The sequence below is a fragment of the Sphaerodactylus townsendi genome, linkage group LG07 (assembly GCF_021028975.2).
Source record: "Sphaerodactylus townsendi isolate TG3544 linkage group LG07, MPM_Stown_v2.3, whole genome shotgun sequence".
NCBI classification, from domain to species: domain Eukaryota; kingdom Metazoa; phylum Chordata; class Lepidosauria; order Squamata; family Sphaerodactylidae; genus Sphaerodactylus; species Sphaerodactylus townsendi.
In genome coordinates, this window is record NC_059431.1 from 54578562 (window position 1) to 54597655 (window position 19094).

General features: G+C 42.3%; 1 protein-coding gene across 3 annotated transcripts in view; it reads left to right on the top strand.

Annotated features, from left to right (window-relative positions):
* The window catches only part of CAMK4 (calcium/calmodulin dependent protein kinase IV), a 113821-nt gene that overhangs the window by 65912 nt on the left and 28815 nt on the right, over nucleotides 1-19094 (top strand). For all 3 annotated transcript variants that reach the window (XM_048503962.1, XM_048503961.1, XM_048503963.1), the window contains one exon: nucleotides 4986-5058. In XM_048503962.1, the coding sequence (XP_048359919.1) occupies nucleotides 4986-5058 (73 nt within the window). The remainder of the gene's footprint in view (nucleotides 1-4985; nucleotides 5059-19094) is intronic.

A 19094-nucleotide genomic window follows, 5' to 3' on the forward strand; every position in this document is an offset into this window, starting at 1 on the left:
TACTTTTAAAGTTATTGTTGAGACCATATTGTTTTTGTTGACTCCCTTTCCCACTTACAGAGCTAGTTTACTGTTTTTCTTTGAAATAAATATTCAAAAACATTTAACCTACTGATGCCTCAATTAATGTAATTTTATTGGTATCTATTTTTATTTTTGAAATTTACCAGTAGCTGCTGCATTTCCCACCCTCGACTTATACGTGAGTCAGTAAGTTTTCCCGGTTTTTTGTGGTAAAATTAGGTACCTCGACTTATATGCGGGTCGACTTATACACGAGTATATACGGTATTTGTATTTCAGTCAAAGGGCATTTTTGGTCTACCACTGCTCATTCTCTGATTTCACAAGAGTTTGTTATTGTGTGAGGGAAATCATAGGATAAAATTAGATTCATCTTCTTGGGAAGAAAGATCTTATTCAAGTTGCATGGTCGGTAGTTTTGACTTTTATGTTTCGCTCATATATGTGCTAAGAAACACCTAGGCATTTCAGTTCCAGGTATCTCCAGCTCATATTTGTATTGACTTCCCTACAAGTCCCAATTACAGTAGCATTTATTGCCAAGAAAAGCTTAAAAGCTTTTGAACTTACTTGGAGGCAGGGCAACTAGATGTTTTGAGAGACATTAAGGTAGCATCACTCCATGCTTCTTTATTCCTACCTTTCCCTCACAGCACCAGATTTAATACAATACATGACATTATGTCAGTGTGTTTCCTTTCTCCCACCATGCACAACCAATGAAGGGAGAACTGGAACCAGGTAATACACAAAGTGTTTAACACAACGGATGATATTATGAGGAAGAGACAATGGAGCAGTGACTGCTCCAGGTTTCTCTTAATGTCAAGTGTATTTAAGATTATGAAATTAGAGCATGTAACGTAGGATTGCTAGTGGAAATCACTGAATACCGGTATATATCTTTCCCCCCTCGTCAGTCCACAGAAATGCATGGATCTGTATCATGAGTTATAGTTCTTAAGTGAAAAGGCTCTGCTTCCAGAGATGACAGTATTAAGAAAATAATTGTTGTATTGAGATGAATTAGCAGAATAAATAATATAGTAGAGATGTGTTGTTTTGTGGAATTTTACCGGATAACAAATGAATTTACACTAAATGTAGGAACAGCAAACTCTGTCTATGCAAGTGCTCAGTCTGGGTATCTGTGCCTGTGTGTCTGCCTCTCCACTTTTTCTGGAAGAAGAAACAGAGAGATCTTTCCAGAAGCTCATTTGATTCTAGTAATGTAACTTCAACAGTTTATTCTTACTTGACTCAATGAAGCAGGCACTTGTAAAATCCTAACAATAATGTATGCATTGCTGCAGCAGCTCCATTCTCTTCTGTAAGTAGTTGCATCATCCAGCTAGGGATATAAATGTGAAGACCTTGCTTTAAACATGTATGCCCCCTAGTTGGATTGGGGAGACAATCTGGAATAATCCTATCTTCACACTATCTCTAAATGCTGAACAAAGTGGAATCATCTGTTTTCTTTGATAGAGGGTTTTTTTCTTCTGCCCCATTATGACATATTTTGTATTCTTATCTTTGCCACAGTATTAATGTCTGTACCTTCCTGTGTTATACACTATTTCTAGCAAATTGTTCAGTGTTACATGCATTCCTAAGGTTTATTTCATAGTGTCTCTCATGCAAAATGGAAGTTTATAGTAGCTAGCCATGTAACAGTGAAAATGGAAGTTTATAGTAGCTAGCCATGTAACAGTACCCAGTTTGAATCTTGTGCTTCAGATAGCCAGTTTTTAAAAAAGGTTAAAATGTATTTTATTGTTAACAAAGAAAAGAACAGAACAGAAAAGAGGAAAATAGAACAAATATTTAAAAGGCTAATGTTTATTTTCTCTGTTTTAAAATGTTGCCATCATAGCTTAAAATGTCTGTGTAATTCCTCTACAATATTGGCTGTAATTTGGAAGCGGACTGCAGAAAATGCTTACTAGTATCAGTATTTCTTACTGCATTACTAGATTCTACTCTTGTTCAGTGGCTGGATTAGATCACTTTGATATCAAATTCCTAATTCCTTCACTGGCATATTTTATTGCATCACATTAAGAATTCAGACATGCACATGGTCTTTATTTTTTCAAAGATTTTATGTTAACTAAATAATGGATTGCAGGAATCAGGCATATGCATGCATCACTTGCCTGTAAGGTAATTAAAATATATTAAAATAGTTTAAACATTACAAACCCTTGGAAAATTTTGTGCAAAATTTACATAAGTAAAGTTTGCAAAAAAAAAAAGCAGTATGTATGTATGTATGTATGTATGTATGTATGTATGTATGTATGTATGTATGTATGTATGTATGTATGTATGTATGTATGTATGTATGTATTTATTTATTTATTTATTTATTTATTTATTATATGCCACCCCTCACCTTGCGGGCTCAAAGATACTTTATCTCTATATCAAAATTCATATCATATGGAATGCCTTTCCTAATGTTGAGCGTCAGCATGGAAATGCAGGGAGCAATCCCAAGCAAGTCGACTTGGAAGCAACTCCATTGTTGTTCAATATGGTGACCCAAGTCTGAGTCTGTGCTCTGTCGTGGAAGCTTGCTGGATGATCTTGGGTTAGTCATGCACTCTCAGCCTAACCAAACTCCCAGGGTTGTTGTGAGAATAAAATGGAAGAGAGGACAATGATGTAAGTCTCTTTTGGTCCCTATTGGATATAAAGATGGGGAATAAATGAAATAAATAAGAAATGGCAAATTGATTTGAATAGTTCTTTGTTATGTTCTGGTTCTTGTACATTATACAACAGTATTGGTACCCATATCCCAGGCTCAAACCTCAACACACCTGCCATCTCTCCCCTCCCCTCCCCTCAAACAAGCATTACAATTCCTTTGAGAGACTTGGGATTACCCAGTACTATTTTAACTTCATCTATTTGTTTCCAGCTTCCAGACACTACTGCAGAACTGTAATGGGTTGCTTTATGATGATTTGTTAGTGAAATACAGAGCTGAGTGTCATCAGCATGTTGAAGACGCAGGATTCCAAACCTTTGAATGATTCCTCTGTAAAATTTTGAGATGGTGTGAATGCTTCAAAAGAGGAATGAATCCGCTCTATATCAATTGATATTGTCCCACGAAATACTATGATAACAGTCAGTGAAGATCCTCCATTGCCTTTGAGAAATCTGTTTAATTGAACAAGTTCACATGCTCAAGCACTCTTGGGCTATTATTTAGCAAATATTATTTTTATTATTTGGTACTCTTATTTTATTGTCTGCTTCTCCATGAAAGTACTGTATGGGAGTAGGCTATTTTAAAAGAAAGATAATAATGAGGGGGTCTATATATGAACTGAGATCAATATGTCTATTTCTGAACTGTGGGCCAATCTGTGGGAATCTAAATCCATGGATTGGGTCCATGATGACAGAAAGGATTTTGTGTCTCTGAATTTAGCCACCCCTCCCCCACAACCCCCACAGTTTGCAGAAAAATTGAAAACTTAAAAAAATTACACAGGGGAGTTAAATCCTCCCCAAACAAGAGTGCTGTGTGTGCACATGCAGTCAATGCACATACTTTCTCTGTTAGTGTCCAGAAGTTTATTTGTGAAGGAAGTTCTGGGGTTATAGGGCAGTGGTGATGGTGGGGAGCAGGTGACAAGAAAGCTGGAAGCTTCAGTGAACCTGGCAACTGTGGAGGTACCTGGCTTCAGTGCAGGCTCTGGCCATTTTTTTTTCATCCAGCTATGACCTCTATCATAGCTGGATTTATCTTCAGCTGACTCTTTTTCATCCATTTCACCACAGCCCACAGACAGCAGGCCAAAATGTATGGGGAGGTATCTGGCTGACTCTCCTCCAGCAGATACAACTGGGTGTTATTGGTGTACTCATGCCAACCCAGTAAACCTTTGAATCAACCTGGCAAGACAGTACATATAGATGATAAATACTATTGGCGAAAGAATTGCCCTCCATGGGACTCTTCACACTAGTGAGTGGCGGGCAAAGGCTCTCTTGCCTATTGATACTGTGAAGGAACAGAAATATGTAAGGCCTCCCAACCCCGCACACACAGAACCACATTTTTGGGGCAAATTTGTTACTAAATCATTATTGCGGCAGTCCTTGATTGCATGCAGCAATTACTCCTGTATCCTTTTCAATCACCCCAGCTTCAAAATCACTCTGTGCCATAACATTCCATTGGCAGTTCAATATGAAAGTGTCAAAGCTGATCCAGTCATCCATACTAGCTTGTAATTCTGCCTGAATATTATGATCAGAAGTCCTATGCGAAAAATCAACATCAGTCAGATTCAGAAGGCAGCCCTGCTGCGATCTGCACAAATACTTCACTGATACATTACAACTTCCTAAGCCTCTGGGTGACGGTTGAATTGTAATGAAAGGCCAAAAACCAGCTAAAGAACTGGCAGTGGTGATATTAAACAACAACAACAACAACAACAACAACAACAACAACAACAACAACAACAATAATAATAATAATAATAATAATAATAATAATAATAATAATAATAATAATAATAATAATAATAATACTTGCTAGCATAATCAGACTTCATTCTCTATGCCTACTCGGTCTAAATCTCATTGGTGGAAATGAGTTTATCCCTCGCAAAGTGTATAGAGATTATGTCCCAGAGTCAATAATTGGTACATTTCTTGTGGCAGCTTTGATTTTAATACTTGATAGCAGAAGTAGATTTTATTTTTTCTGCTTCACTGTTGATATACTGAAAGCATCTTTTTATTTTAGCTGAAAATCCTGCATTATAAGCAGTAACTATTTTTAGCTAAGAGCGTGACAGTTCTTGTTCTAAAGGAGACATTGTAAGATGTGCCGATTCCTTTGGGGTTAATTTTTAATGAGTCATAAATGTTGGATTGTGGGCTCTTATTGAGTCCTTGCATCTTAGCTGCATCTTCTGTTTTCTTGACAGGATTGTGGAAAAGGGGTATTACAGTGAGCGAGATGCTGCTGATGCTGTGAAACAAATCCTGGAAGCAGTTGCAGTAAGTATTGATTAGTAATACACATTCAGCTTAAAACAATAGTTCACTTAGAATGATTTAGGTCATTTGTATACACAGATGTGAAAATATCTTGCCTTCAGTTCTGGAATTGGTTTCCTCGATCCATCTAAAACAGTGAGGGCCATGAGAAAAGTGCCCTAGTGTGGCACAAACATCATCTTTTATCCTCTATACTTAAATGATGGCTGCAGCTCAATTCCTAAAACTTGGTCATTTTTCCTTTGTGTCAGGATTTTGGCACTAGCAATTTGAGCTGGTCTGGTAAAGCACATTAGTATAATTTGTTCAGAAGGAATTCTTAAACAAAAAGAACTATTCTTTTGCTGTGACAACATGAGAACAATTGAAACGTGTGGATCTTTCTGGTAAAAGTTCAGCTGTTGGCTTATATTTCATATTGTTTTTGCTATACAGTTGTTTAATCATCAGACAAGGTACAGCTGATGTTCATGTTGTACATGACACTTCTGACCCTTGTTCTGACCCAGGAAATAAGGGATTTTTTACTGCGGTTTTTAGACCTCTGTGAGAAGTTTGCCTCTTTCCAGCCCTTAATCCACTCAGTCTCCTTTCTCATTTCTTATAGCTGCCCCCCACCACAGACCAATTCTTAGAGATTTATTCCAGCCTGAAGGTCTGCACCCTGGCTCCTTTCACCTTTTGGTCTTAAAAGGCATTAATACCACTTGTGCCTCTCCTTGTCTCTTCGAATTCCTACAGATGAGACCACTCTCTGATGTGAGCTCTCTAGGAAAGTAGGCCTTAACAGCTGCCCCCCCCCACACACACACACACACTTCTGGTAAGTGTGAACTGAACAGGCCTTAAAAACAGCCAGTTGGACAGCATAAGATCACACAATCCTATAGCATCTAAGTACAGGAAAATTAAATATGATTAAACCGATCTTTTTGTCCCTTCATTAATCCCTGGGATTTTTATAGACAGAGGCAAATTTTGATTTATTCTTGTTGGTCAAATTGAATCTTCCCAATTTCATTCTTCCCATGGCAAGTCGTTTCTCATCAGGTCACATGCTGATGTATCTCTTCTCTCCCTTCTCGACTCCCCCTCAAAGTATGGCTATCCCTGAACTCCCTAAACCAGTGGTGCCAAACCTGTGGCACGCATGCCAGAGGTGGCACTCAGAGCCCTCTCTGGGGCACGCATGCAAGTTCATCATGGGGGGAGGCGGAAAATCATCACACACACACACACATCCAAACTGCCTGGGCCACTGAGCACAATGTGTGTGCACTGCGGCGAGCAGGAAGGACTCGGCTGGTGGGCCTGGTGTCTGTGCTCTGGGTGGCTGCTGCCAGAGGGGGGGCAGAGAAAAAGGAGGCAGAGATGCTAGAGAGGCGCAGAGTGATGTGCACAGGACTTGCTGGAGGCTAGAGCAGGCTGCCCCCTGCTTGAGTGTGTGGAGCGGAGGCAGAGGGATGGGGCGGAAGCACTGGAGCAGCTCAGGGCAGAGCAGCGAGTGCACGCAGGACCTGCTGGAGGCTGAAACAGGCTGGCTGCTGCTGCTCGAGGGGTTGAACAAACCCCTCCCCCTTCCTTGCATGCCACCCCTCCCTTTTCTCCCTCCCTCCCCTTCCCTTGCATGCCACCCCTCCCCCTCTCTTTGCTGGGGTGGGTGGGCCATGTCCAGATGCCGGCCCCCTCCCCCTCCCTTGCATGCCACCCCTCACTCACTCCCCTCCCCTTCCATTGCATGCCATCCCTCCCTCCCCTCCCTCTCCCTCTGCTAGGATGGGTGGGCCATGTCCAGATGCCGGGCCCCCTCCCTCCCCTCCCTTGCATGCCACCCCTCACCCCATCCCTCACTCCCTCCCCGCTTTTACAGCCCTGGCCCCTGCCTGGTGGAACGCTTTCCCTCCAGCTGTTAGGGTCCTGCAGGACCTTGGTGAGTTCCGCAGGGCCTGCAAAACTGAGCTGTTCCACCAGGCTTGGGAGGGGGGCTGGCCACTGAGTCTGCCCCTCCCTGTTTCCCTGTGTACCATCTGTTTATTTGGAAATCTGCCGGTCCCCTCCTGGGGTTAGGACTGGACGTCATCCGCATAATTATGGATAGGTTATTGCTGCTACAGATTTTATTGATTTTATTGGGGTTATTCGATTTGCTCTTTCTTTTTAGTTGTAATTTATTGTTTTGTTTGGCTTGTACACCGCTCTGAGCCCTTCAGGGGTAGAGCGGTCTACCAAATCGACTGACTGACTGACTGACTGACTGACTGACTGACTGACTGACTGACTGACTGACTGACTGACTGACTGAATGAATGAATGAATGAATGAATGAATGAATGAATGAATGAATGAATGAATGAATGAATGAAATGTGTGCTTTTCCAAACACCGGGGAAACACTCAGACCCAAGTTTTTTGCCAATCACCTGGGCAGATCAAGCCTAGGGTGGAGGAACCAAGATGCATTCATGATTTTTTTTAAAAAACACACCAAAGTCTTTCTAGAACTGCTTTTATTTTTCTGTTCCTGTTGTATTTTTGTGGGAAGTCAAGTGCTGTGATGACATGTGAAGGAAAAACCGCAGATCAGATGACTGCTCCACCAATTTAGCTTTCCTGAAGTTATCCCACCCTTTGCACAGCAGTCGTGCTTAGGATTGCCTTCCTTGACTGCCTTTTTACTTCTATTTTGTGGTGGGGGGTTTATTGGGTTTCAGAAAGCAAGAGTAACTGCAAATGCTCACCACTCAATCTTGCAGACATTTCTCAAGCAGATGCACCGGCGCAATAAGCAGGCAGTTTTGCCAGAAGCGTATAGAGGGGAAATGGCCCCCAGGAACAACACCTACTCTGAGTGTCCCCTGCCCCATGCCCCCCACGCTTGGGGGGGAAGATTAGGGTGGGGCTTGGACCAAACCCTGCCCCCTGCCTCTCTGCAGGCCAACTCCTGCCATCCCCAGGGCCTGGGGAGGGTAAAAGCTGACCTGCATGGAGGCTGGGGTGGGCTCAGTGGCGGCAGGCAGCCCAGGTGGGCACCATGACTGCTTGCCGCCAAACCTCACCCCCACCACCCTGCAGGGGTGGGGGCTCAGTGGCATGCGGCTGGGGCGCACACCATTTTGTTATGTGGGGGCGCCCAGCACCCCCCCATACACACATGGCCGAAAGGTGTGCGCCTGTGGACATGGGTTACTCCATGTCCCTATAGGCTGTACCCCTCTGAATTTTGCCAGTATTTATTTTATTTTATTTTTATTTATTTTTTAAGCTTTTATACCGCCCCATCCCCGGAGGGCTCTGTATTGGTCATGTAAAATATTTCTCCAACTGTGAAAGTGCAAAGAGGAGAGGGAAGCAAATGATAAACAAATCCCTACTTTACAATATATGTGGATCAGTTTAATGACCTCACCATGTATCAGACAAATGTGCACCTAAGTGTTCAAAAGGAAAAAAATAGTTCTTGGACTGGACAAAAGTAGATACAAACAAATGATCTGTTGAACAAGTGGAAACTGCATGCAGAAAGCTGCTTGAGGCAAATGCTGGCCACCGTCAATGAGGCAATCCAGTAAGAGCTCAGTTTGGTAAATTCACCTGATGATCATTTTACTGTTGAAGTTTACCTCATACCAATTTGTGACTCTGGGCAGGTGACAAGGGCGTGTGATGCAAGGCTAAAGTGAGTAAAACAGCCTTGGCTGTTCCTTCAGTATTGGTCAACAGCCTGTTGTGCTTTGCAGTATTGCTGAAGGGAGTCAAGACTGAAGCCCCACCTCCCTTGGAAAAAGCTAATATAGTTCTGGGCCTTTGGTGAAACTGGTAAGTTGTGTTATCTATTGCATAAATGGTATGTAATAGCAGTGAATATGGTATTCATGAGTGGGAAGAATGCTTAGCTTCATCTGACACCTAAGAATGTTGAAAGACAAGCCAGCCCAGGTTTTGGTGTAATTTTCAAGGAGGATTCCTTCTCACTGATGGAGCAAAAGAATATTCAGTGACTTTCCAAGATGACCCAATCAGCAGGGTCTGTTGAATTTTGGACTCTGTCATCCCAGGTTCCTCAACTGTAGCAGAGTTTTGCTCATGGCATTGTCAGAGTCAACTGTGTACGTGCCATGGGTTTAATAGCTAAGGAACAGTAGTTTTTATACCCTGTGGATATTACTAATAGTCCTTTTTGCCTTTGAATCTTGAGATAATTTAAATCTGTGATCAAAACGTTTATGTGAGATTTTAATTTAAATTAGGTTTTAAGATATAGCTTAGCAGAAGAAGCATATACAAGTAAATTTGGTTACTTCAAGATATTAAAACAAATTATCTGGCTTTAGTTTGGATCCTGCTGCCCAAAGCAGGTCTGCTCAGACTCAGACTCTGATTTATTCAATGAGAATTAATCCCAGGAAGTAACATGCTGGAAGCTGCTGTTCCACTGGCATAGAAGCAGTTCTGCTGACAATAAGGCATCTCTGTTAGTGGAGGAGTGGGAGGGTAATTTCTGATGAATCTCCAGTGTAGACCTCCCCGTACTTTGCTGTCTATTGGTACTGGAGATACAGTGACCTACCAGAGCACATTTTTAGAAGAGGCACAGAAGACTACAGTGGGAAGTAGGGAAATTGCCTTCCTATTTAATATCCTAATCATTGTAGAAGATAGCCTTGAGAAAGCACAGAGCTGGCCAAAGATCTAGAATCTATCTAGTTAGCTAAAATTGTGAGGCCTTTCATCTCATTTTAATTCCATTGCCTTGGTTATCTTATGAATGTCAGGTCATGAAGTGCTGGCATATTATGTTCTGTTCTGTAGGAAATGGAGAATTACAAAACTAATTGATCTTCTGTTGCTCTTTCAGTGAAGTTCATTAGAATCCAGTTCATGGTGTGCTGGTTAAAATACAATGATTCATACCAAACACAGTTAACTGATACATGAGAGAATGTTGATTTTCTGCTCTAAGCCTTCTCTGCCCTGCCACCAGTGTCAAGTGATTGGGAGGGAGGGTGCCACTGGCTCTTCCACCTCTCAGCTCTTTGGTGCCTGCCTGCCTTCTCTCACTACTGACAGTGGATGCATTTGCTCCTTTTTTCCCTCTTGGCATTCAGTGATACCGGACCCTACCCCAGCTGTACAACATGAGGGTTGCAGTCTCAAGGGTGGTAGCTCAAATTTTGTGACAAGTTGCAAGATCTCATTTGTCTTTAACTTTAAGGGAAGTGTTTAAATCCCTCTTGCCTTTTTAAGTTTTCATATTTTTCTGCACAGATGCCAGTGCAGGGTGGCTGGCAGGTTTGGTAATCTGCAGGGGTGGTGCCAACACCTGGACTTTCACACTGAGAGTGCCACAGCCAGGGCTTCAGACTTATGCCACCCATATGAAGGGCTTTCAGGCAGTTGGGTTTTTGTTGTTGTTTTTTCTGCCTCCCTGCACTGCCTGAAAGCCCTCTGGAGGTGGTGCAGTGGCGTGGGAGTGCACCACCCCCAGCTGGATTGGGTTTCCCACAAATATCTTTTACAGTGGTCATGCTACTTTTGTAGGAATAATTATAATTGTGTTTCTTTGAATGGTAATAATGTGTGGATACCTGAATTATGTTATCTGATAGCTGCAAACTTGAGCAGGTCAGCTATGTAGTATGTGCTTTAAGGTCCCAGATTCCTGGTAGCTACACCTGATGTAGTAAACAGTAGGAGATTAAATTTGCAGATTTAGCTCAATACCAGGTAGCCTCCCATGTATATATAGATGTTAAATTGTAGCAGAAACAAATATTTTAAACAAGTATATTTTCTAATTTCACTGTTCAACTTTTGAATCAGAAGTTCACAATGTTTAAATCTTCAAAAAGCTGAGTTTGGCAACAGGATGCATCCCTAAACTTGTTCATATTTCTTGACTGTTTTGATTTTTGTATGTTTTTTCAAATATATAATCTCATAGTTTCTCAAATATTAATTGCTATTTTATGGTAACTCTCCAGTGCAGTCCAGGGCACATTCTTTGTTCACAGATAAGACTCAATAATGTCTTGCATGAACTGAATAGAAGAAGAGAAGTTTGAATTTATACCGCCCCTTCTCTTCTGTAAGGAGACTCAAAGGGGCTTACAAACTCCTTCCTCTCCCCACAACAGATGCCTTGTGAGAGTTTGGAAAAACTACATCTAGCCCAAGGTCACCCAGCAGGCTTCATGAGTAGGAGCAGGAAAACAAATCCAGTTCACCAAATAAGACTCCACTGCTCAGATGGAGGAGTGGGGAATTAAACCTGGTTCTCCAGATTAGAGTCCACCTGCTTTTAATCATTGCACTACGCTGGCTTTCAGTACGTAGGCTTCCCAGAACTTGCCCCCAAATCTTTTATAATGTTGTTGATTATTAAATAGCATAGTTTGACAATATCAAAGGCTGTCTAATATCATCTGTCAGTTATCAGACATTGAAAATGTGTATTGCTGGGTGTCAAGTATTAAATATTTGGAGAATATCTGGTATGTATCTATGCAAAGATTTTTCGACATAAACAATTGTAAAATAGAATTTTGTGTTGATTTTTGAGTCATACATTCATTTTAGCTCAAGGATGCCAACCTCCAGGTGGTGCCTGGAGAGCTCCTAGAATTACAATCTATCTCTGGGTTGCAGATATCAATTCCCCTGGAGGACATGGCAGCTTTGGAATGTGGACTCCATGACATTATACCCTTTTGAGGCTCCTCCCCTTTCCAAATCCATCCCTTCTCCAAAATCTCCAGGAATTTCCCAACTCAGAGTTGGCACTTCTATTTCAGCTTTACTGTATATAAAACAAATAGAAAAGCAAAAAGTAAAGTAAGCCTCAAATTGATGAGGTTGGCTGTCCATATCAATAAATGCAGAACTAAATCAATGTGAAAATGCAAAACATATTTAATAAATTTTCCTGTATGCTGACACAGCTGACTCTCAGTCATATATGCAGGGTCAAATGCCTTCATACAGATTGATTTTTTTTGTTTACCTATTGAATGGTGAGTGATCAGAATATTGCTTGACCCTATTTAACTGCATGAAGACTGGCAGAAAGTGGAGCAGGTTCTGTTTGGTGATTCACCTCGTCTTTTCTGGTCTAAATTAGCTATCCACTATTAGACCCATGTTGAAAATGTTAGTATTTTCATAGCATCAATGCTGTAGCATCCAGTACCTGACTGTTCTTGATTGAAGAGGTTTGGCGTGTCTCATGACATACCAGTTTTATTTCTTCCTACTGATTTTTATACCCTTTACTTGTCTTCACTCATTTTCTGCTTGGGTCTTTCTGATTCTATTCATGTATTTATACCTCAACAATGGTATATCCTTGTCATCCCCTTTAAGGCTGTGACTTTCCAAATATCAGATGGCTTCTCATTCATCTAGCTCTCTCACCATCTCCATGGCAAATCCTTTCTGCCAGCATATTCTATGTGTGCTGGCATTTGTCAGCCTCCTTAGACCTGTTTTCCTTTTATTGTTTTCATCAATGGGATTATAGAAGAAAGGTCAGTGATAGAATGTTGAAAATCAGTAAATGCATTTAAAGACATTGGAAGATCAGTTTAGCAGAGACAAACACCTCACAGGGTGGAGGAGCAGAAGGAGTTGAGCACAGCAAAGAGACTAGGGGGGGGGGGGAAGAGAGATTAGAAGAATCAGGGTACAGGAGGAAGGTGGGAATATAGGGATAAATATATTGGTAAATTTAGGGATATAGGGGAGGGTATAGTATATTGGAGGTGAGGGACCAAGTCAACCAAGGGAAAAAAACTGAGGAAGAGATAAATGTCTAACAAGGTGAAAGAAAAGCTAGGTGCTATTGGTTGGAAATGGTAACTGTTAAAATAAGCTGAATTTCACATTCCGAGTTGAAAAAATTGCCAAATTCATTCTTATTTGCCAGTATCTAATCCTAAACCATTTGTTAGTATCTAATCCTAAACTAAATCTGCAATTCTGTCAGTGCTGCAGTGTAACTGTGTTTAGAATATGTGGGCAGCTCCTTCCAGAGCCTCGGTGGCAGGACGTGGTGCCTCAAAAGTGTTGCCCTGCCTCCTCCAAGAGATCTTTCCAGTGGTGCAAGAAGCTGAAAAATGAAGAACCCCTTCCCTGCCACTGGAAAGCCCTTTTGGAGGATGTGGGACAGTGCTGTTGCTGGAAAGCCCTCTTGGAGGCATTGGGGCTCTGGAAAGGGCTGCCCACATAAGGGTGACAAATGTCTGAGAGCCAGGGCCACAGCATAACTGCTGCAAACCCAGGATGGAAGCAGACTAACATTGGCTCCATCCCCGGGCCTGCTCCTTTCACAGCTCTGTGTGCCAACATGGTGGTGTGAGAAAGCTGACGTAATACTGGGCCCTGCAGGGCCAGGTGACAGCCACCTGCTGGCAGTCATTCCCCTCTGCCAGGGGACCCTGCAGAGGGCAAATCTGCCTTGGTACAATTCCTCCCCCTCCTTTGGATGGAGCTGCCAGACTGTTGGTCTGGGGAAAGGAGAATTGTTGGCAGTTCCATACGTGATGGCTGAAGGCTTATTAGAATGGCCAATGCTTTCATTGCCATGGGACAGGCTCTAAAAAAAATCTAGCCAGATTTTGGTTATATTTGTCCAAGCATTTACCACCTAAATTCTAGTCATTTTTTGGGATTATCACCTGCAGTCCTCTGATGTAGCAGAGTATGATAGAGGTTCTGCACCAGACTCTTCCCATGCAACTCATTCATCTCTGCCCATTCAAGATTATCCTGGTTCAGGGTGGATGCTTCAACTATCCATATGCACTAGAATATACATAAATTTATAATGGGGTTATAACAATTTTTGATGATTATAAGGGAAATACTGATATTCATTGAAGCTCTACCTGGAAATGTGGCTGACCCAACTGGCAATAAAAGTTGTATCTGGACCTGTCAGCAGAGAAACGTTGCAACAAAGGTATCTGTGTAATTTTGAAAATTGTATTGCTTATGTAGTGGGACTTCAAGCCTTCACTGTAGACACACAAGTCTGAACCTAAAATCCGTTAACTACATCCTGCTTCAGGTGGCATTGTGGTAGCACCATTGTGATTGTGTTTAGATATGAGGCAGCATCAAATCAATTTAAATGAATAACTGCAAATACTTTTGCTTCCTCAGGAAGTCTTTCATCTGTGAAAGCAGAGGACACAGTTCTGAAATTCTTTAAGTTTAATACACTTGACTTAGTAACATTTATTTCAAAAAGAAACTTCATATTTTCAAAAAGAACTAATCAACCCTAATATATTTTATTGAAGACTATATATTTTAAATTTATCTTTCCTTTATCTTGATTTTTTCCCTTTTAAAAATAATTTTAGCAATATACAGGTATTGTATACAGAATAAATTAAAATTGTTATCTGCATAAAGAACAGGAAATCACTGAAAACTGATAATGTATGTTCATTTTCTACAGGGATCTTTTGTATTCAGCACCTTTTCATGTGCATTTTAAACCTTCAGATGTGTGCATTAGTCTGCAAAAGTGAAAATGCAACAAAGTGGAGGAAATTGCAGTGCTGTTTTTTTATGTGTGCACGCGTACATGTGATTATCAGTTGGTCTGTCATACTGCTTTTAACTCTTCTAAAAAGTAATCTTCAGCCTAAAATGGTAATGATGGACCAAAATACCAAAATTTCATTGTTCAGAAGTGTAACCTTAACCCGAGAGGTTACGTAACTTACAAAGAAGTGGAAAAAGATACTAATACTAATCTATCTTTGCATGCAAAAGATTGTCACATCAGTCTTCCTCTATGATAATTTTAAAAATTCCTAGTAAAGCTCATTCTCTCACTTGCTTCTGTATATGAATCAGTTGAAACATCACAACTGTAAAATGGTCCATGTAAGGCAACACTGACATTAATTTTACGTGTACCAGTCTGCGTATTCTGTCACATAAAATCACATGCAGTTCATGAGTGTTGCAACCATCAGAATTTGTAGAGGTGAACTGCATAAATAATGGTGAAAAATAGAATGTGCTTGACAAGTAAATGACTCAAAATGTCAAAAAAAAAGGACAGCAGGCAGAAAGGCACATAAGAAAGAAGTTTCAGTGATCTAGACAAATTCCAAGTCTGAGCAACCTTAAGAGACAAAGTTAGGAGATATGTGATCAGATCTCAGTGTCTGGAAAAGGCCAACAGCTGCTAAATGGAGCTCCAGTTTAGATTAGTGTCATGGGATATGTGGGGTGTCTTGGGATAGGTGGGTTTAAACCTGACTTGGTTTGGCCAGTCAGAGATGTTTGGCCAGTCAGACCTCCATAATTTGACATAGTTGTTAATCCTGGAGAGGAAAAAAAAGTTGAGCACCATCTTTTGTTGTTTCATTTTTTTCCTTTCTAGGGTTAGGATCAGCATAGAAGGGGTCAGTTTCACTTGGAGGCACTATGGGGGGTGGAACCACACCTACAATCTGAATCAGCACCTCAAACAGTAACTATTACTCTTTAACAATTCAGGAAGATTCAATCATGGATCTCTCTGCTTCTTATCTGATTGGTTACTATTGTTCATGTTAATTTCTCCTGAAGCCAGTACTTCTTCCACTGGTTCAAGGTTGGTTTTTGAACTTGTAGTTTCAACTGGCAAGATTTGACTCATTTTACAGTGGTACACCTGGGACAGGCAGCGAAACTTCCCCATCCTTAGTACTGAAGCCCCAGATCCTGTCCTCTCTCATCTGCAGCTGGGGTGGCAACTGCTGCTCTGTGGCTTCCCCACCTGACTGGGGTGCTTCTCTGCACTGCACAAAGGTGGGTTCTCAGGGAGAGGAGGGTGGGTTTCAGCTGGCTCCAGGTGAAGCAGCCAGGAGCCCTCAAGGCAGCTGGGAGCCAGAGCCTTTGGCTGGAGGTAGACTGGGCTGGGCAAGTGGTGTGGTGGGCCAGGCAAGTGGGGGCAAGTGGTGTGGGCCATGTGAGTGGGGCGGGAGTGGGTTGCGGGAGAGGGAGGCAAGTTGCATGGTCCAGGTGAGCAGCGGGTGAGTTCAGCTGGGGGCTGGGTGCAGGGGAAGGGAGGGAGGGGTAGGGGCCAAAATGTGTCCCCATGTGATCCAGGTGAATGGCACTTAGATCATCTGCCCCACTAAATGTGCCCCACTATGTGTGCCCGTGTCATCTTACCTTATTAAACAATCAGAGAACCACAAAAACTTGCAAGGGTGATTACATTTTCCCAGAGGCGTATCTGCCTAGGGACATGGGATAACCCCATGTCCCCGGACGCAACTAATCTGGTCACGTGGAGGGCGCAAAATCGCCCTCCACCACGTGACCAGATGCCTTCCGGGACAATGCCCAGCTCGCTGTTTGCCAAACGGGTGTGGAGGAGGAGGGGGCAGCAGCAGCAGCAACAAGACCCTGGACGGGTGCAGGGGTGGGGAGAGCAGGCCGCAAGGCGGGAAAAATACACCAGTCCTTCTCCCATGGTGTTTGCATGGCAATGGGATCAGCACAGGATATTTTAAAAGAACCGCCAATTTAGCAATTTTTAAAAACACTAGGATAAGGGAAATCTTGCCATGCAAACACTGCGAAGAAGGACCGGACAAATTTAGGATCAGAAGCTATGTGAAAATCATGCGCAAACCGGGATATCTCACCTCCCCATCCCACGATATTTGGTCTGTGTGGAAAACGCCAGAAACTAATTTTTCAAACATTCTTGTAGGGTTGTTTCTTTAAAATACACATCTGAAAAAAATTGAGGAGAGTGTTAGAGTGTTCTATGGAAATCATAAAGTTTTAGAGCAAGTGCTAGAGCATCCCAAAGATGCAATGCCAGCCTTCTGCATCACACTGAAAATGATGTCATCACATGGGGACACCGATCGCTGTCCCCTGTACCTGCTTTGCAATAGTTCCAACAGGTTGCTAGGAGAAACCTGGCAACCCTGTTACAGACCCAGACATGACATGAGGACTATGTAATGTGTAGTTAGGCCCTAGGTTCATCCTCTTAAACTGCATGTACTGTCATTCATTAGGTTTATAATGATTTGATGATGCAGTCCTAATTTGTGTTTTAGATTTACCTTCCCCACAGTTTGAACGGGGAAGTAGAATCTTTATGTCTTTTCAGCAGAAGAACATTAGAACTGTGGCAAGAACAGGACAGCTAGAACTTTGCACTGTAAAATATAATAGATAGACAGACAGACAGAGAGAGAGAGAGAGAGAGAGAGAGAGAGAGCACTTTTCAGTAGAAGTGTTCTCAAAGCAGTTAACATTTAAAAAAATAAATCAATTAAATCAGTCAAGGTGAAGTTTCCTCTGATAGAGCTAGGCCCACATATGATAGAAGACAACTTGCTGTTACTTGTCCTTCATCTGATTGCCTTAGCAAACAATATCCTTACCATGATTTGCCAGTGGAGAAGATGACATTGTTTGATAAGCTATGAAGTAGAAAACCAGCAGTCAATAATGAAAGAAATTACTTGTTCTTTAGGGGGTTTGCCCTTCAGTCACCATCACACAGTAAGAACATCTTGAGAGCAAAGGAGGTTTGAAAAAGCACATTCATATGAGTTAAATCATGGAATGTACCAGTGTCCAAAATAGAGAAGAGACTATAAAAAGCCTTTGGCTGATTTATAAAAATAGTCCTTTGTGGTAGAAAAGAAATGGCTTTGCACAATGTAGTGCTAAAGAAGTGACAAATAGCCATTTCCATCAGATACATTTAAAAAAAGAAATCCATTTGCCTAAAGGAAAAAGGTGAAACTTGGAGCTCAGCTCATCTCAGTGCCAGCAGGCAGAGATTATACACACAGATGAAAGGGAACCTGTACTGGCAATAAGTCTTAGAAGAGAAGACTGTCATGTCATGGGTCAAACAGAGGGAGGAAAGAAAGAAAAAGTCAGTGAGAGAAACACATCAAAAAGAAAAGGAGCCCAGAACTAGAGAAGATTTTAAATGCAGAGAAGTCAGAAGAGGTAGAAAAAATACTAAAGATTTTTCTAATAAAGGTGATTTCTGCGCAGTTTCCCCTGTTTGCCTTTGCACTGGAGGTTTCGCCCCTCCAGGAAGCGATTGCAAACAGTCCTGGTTGCTGTGTCTCCTTTGGCTTCTCCAAAAAGATCTCTGGTTTAGTGATTTTTGTAAAACCCAGGTTGAGGGAAATATAATGCTGAACCCATTTTGGGGAAGAGCCCTGTACAAAGTTCTTCCCTAAAATGGGGTAAATAGCTTCCTCATCCCGTTATTTGTGGGCTGTGCGGAAACTACCATAGAAGTGGGTAAAGCTAAGGCCGTTTCCGCACGGCCCCCCAGGCGCCCCCACGCCGGCAAGAATTCTGTGCGGGCGGCCTCAGGAGAGGCCGGCGGACGACAGGTGGCTCCGCATGGAGCCGCCTCTGCCCCCTTCCCTTTCCCACTCACCTTGCCCCCGTCGTCAGCCTGCTGGCCTCCGAAGCCCCGCCCACGCTGCCCTCCGACCTCCAGCGGTGGTTCCCAGCGGTGCTGTTCGCACCGCGCCGCCGGGAAGACGCTGTTCCCTCAAAAACAACCCTTTAAAGGGTTGTTTTTCAGGGCGGCCTGATGCCGCCCTGAGGGAGGGGAATGGCAGCCAGGTCAGCGCTGCTGCGTTTCAGCAGCGCCACCTGTGCGAACGGCGGCCTGGGGGCGGCGTTTTTACCGCCCCCAGGACGCCGTTTTTGGCCCATGCTGAAACGGCCTAAGATAGGTGGAAGAAGGCATAGTCTTGTAAGATCTCATGAGCTAAGCAGAGTCAGTACTTGGAAGGGCAACTACCCAAGTAATACTCTACAGAGAAAGGCAAACCACTTCTCTTTCTCACTTGTCTTGAAAACCCCTTGCTGAGGTTGCCATAGGTCAGCTGCAATTTGACAGCAGTTCACACACACACGCACACACAAAATCTAGAATGAAATTCAGAAATTAAAAAACATGTGAAAAGTAATTAAAAATAACTGTTTAAGAGTAGATTAATGAAATTTGTCCAGAAATTTCCATGACCCTT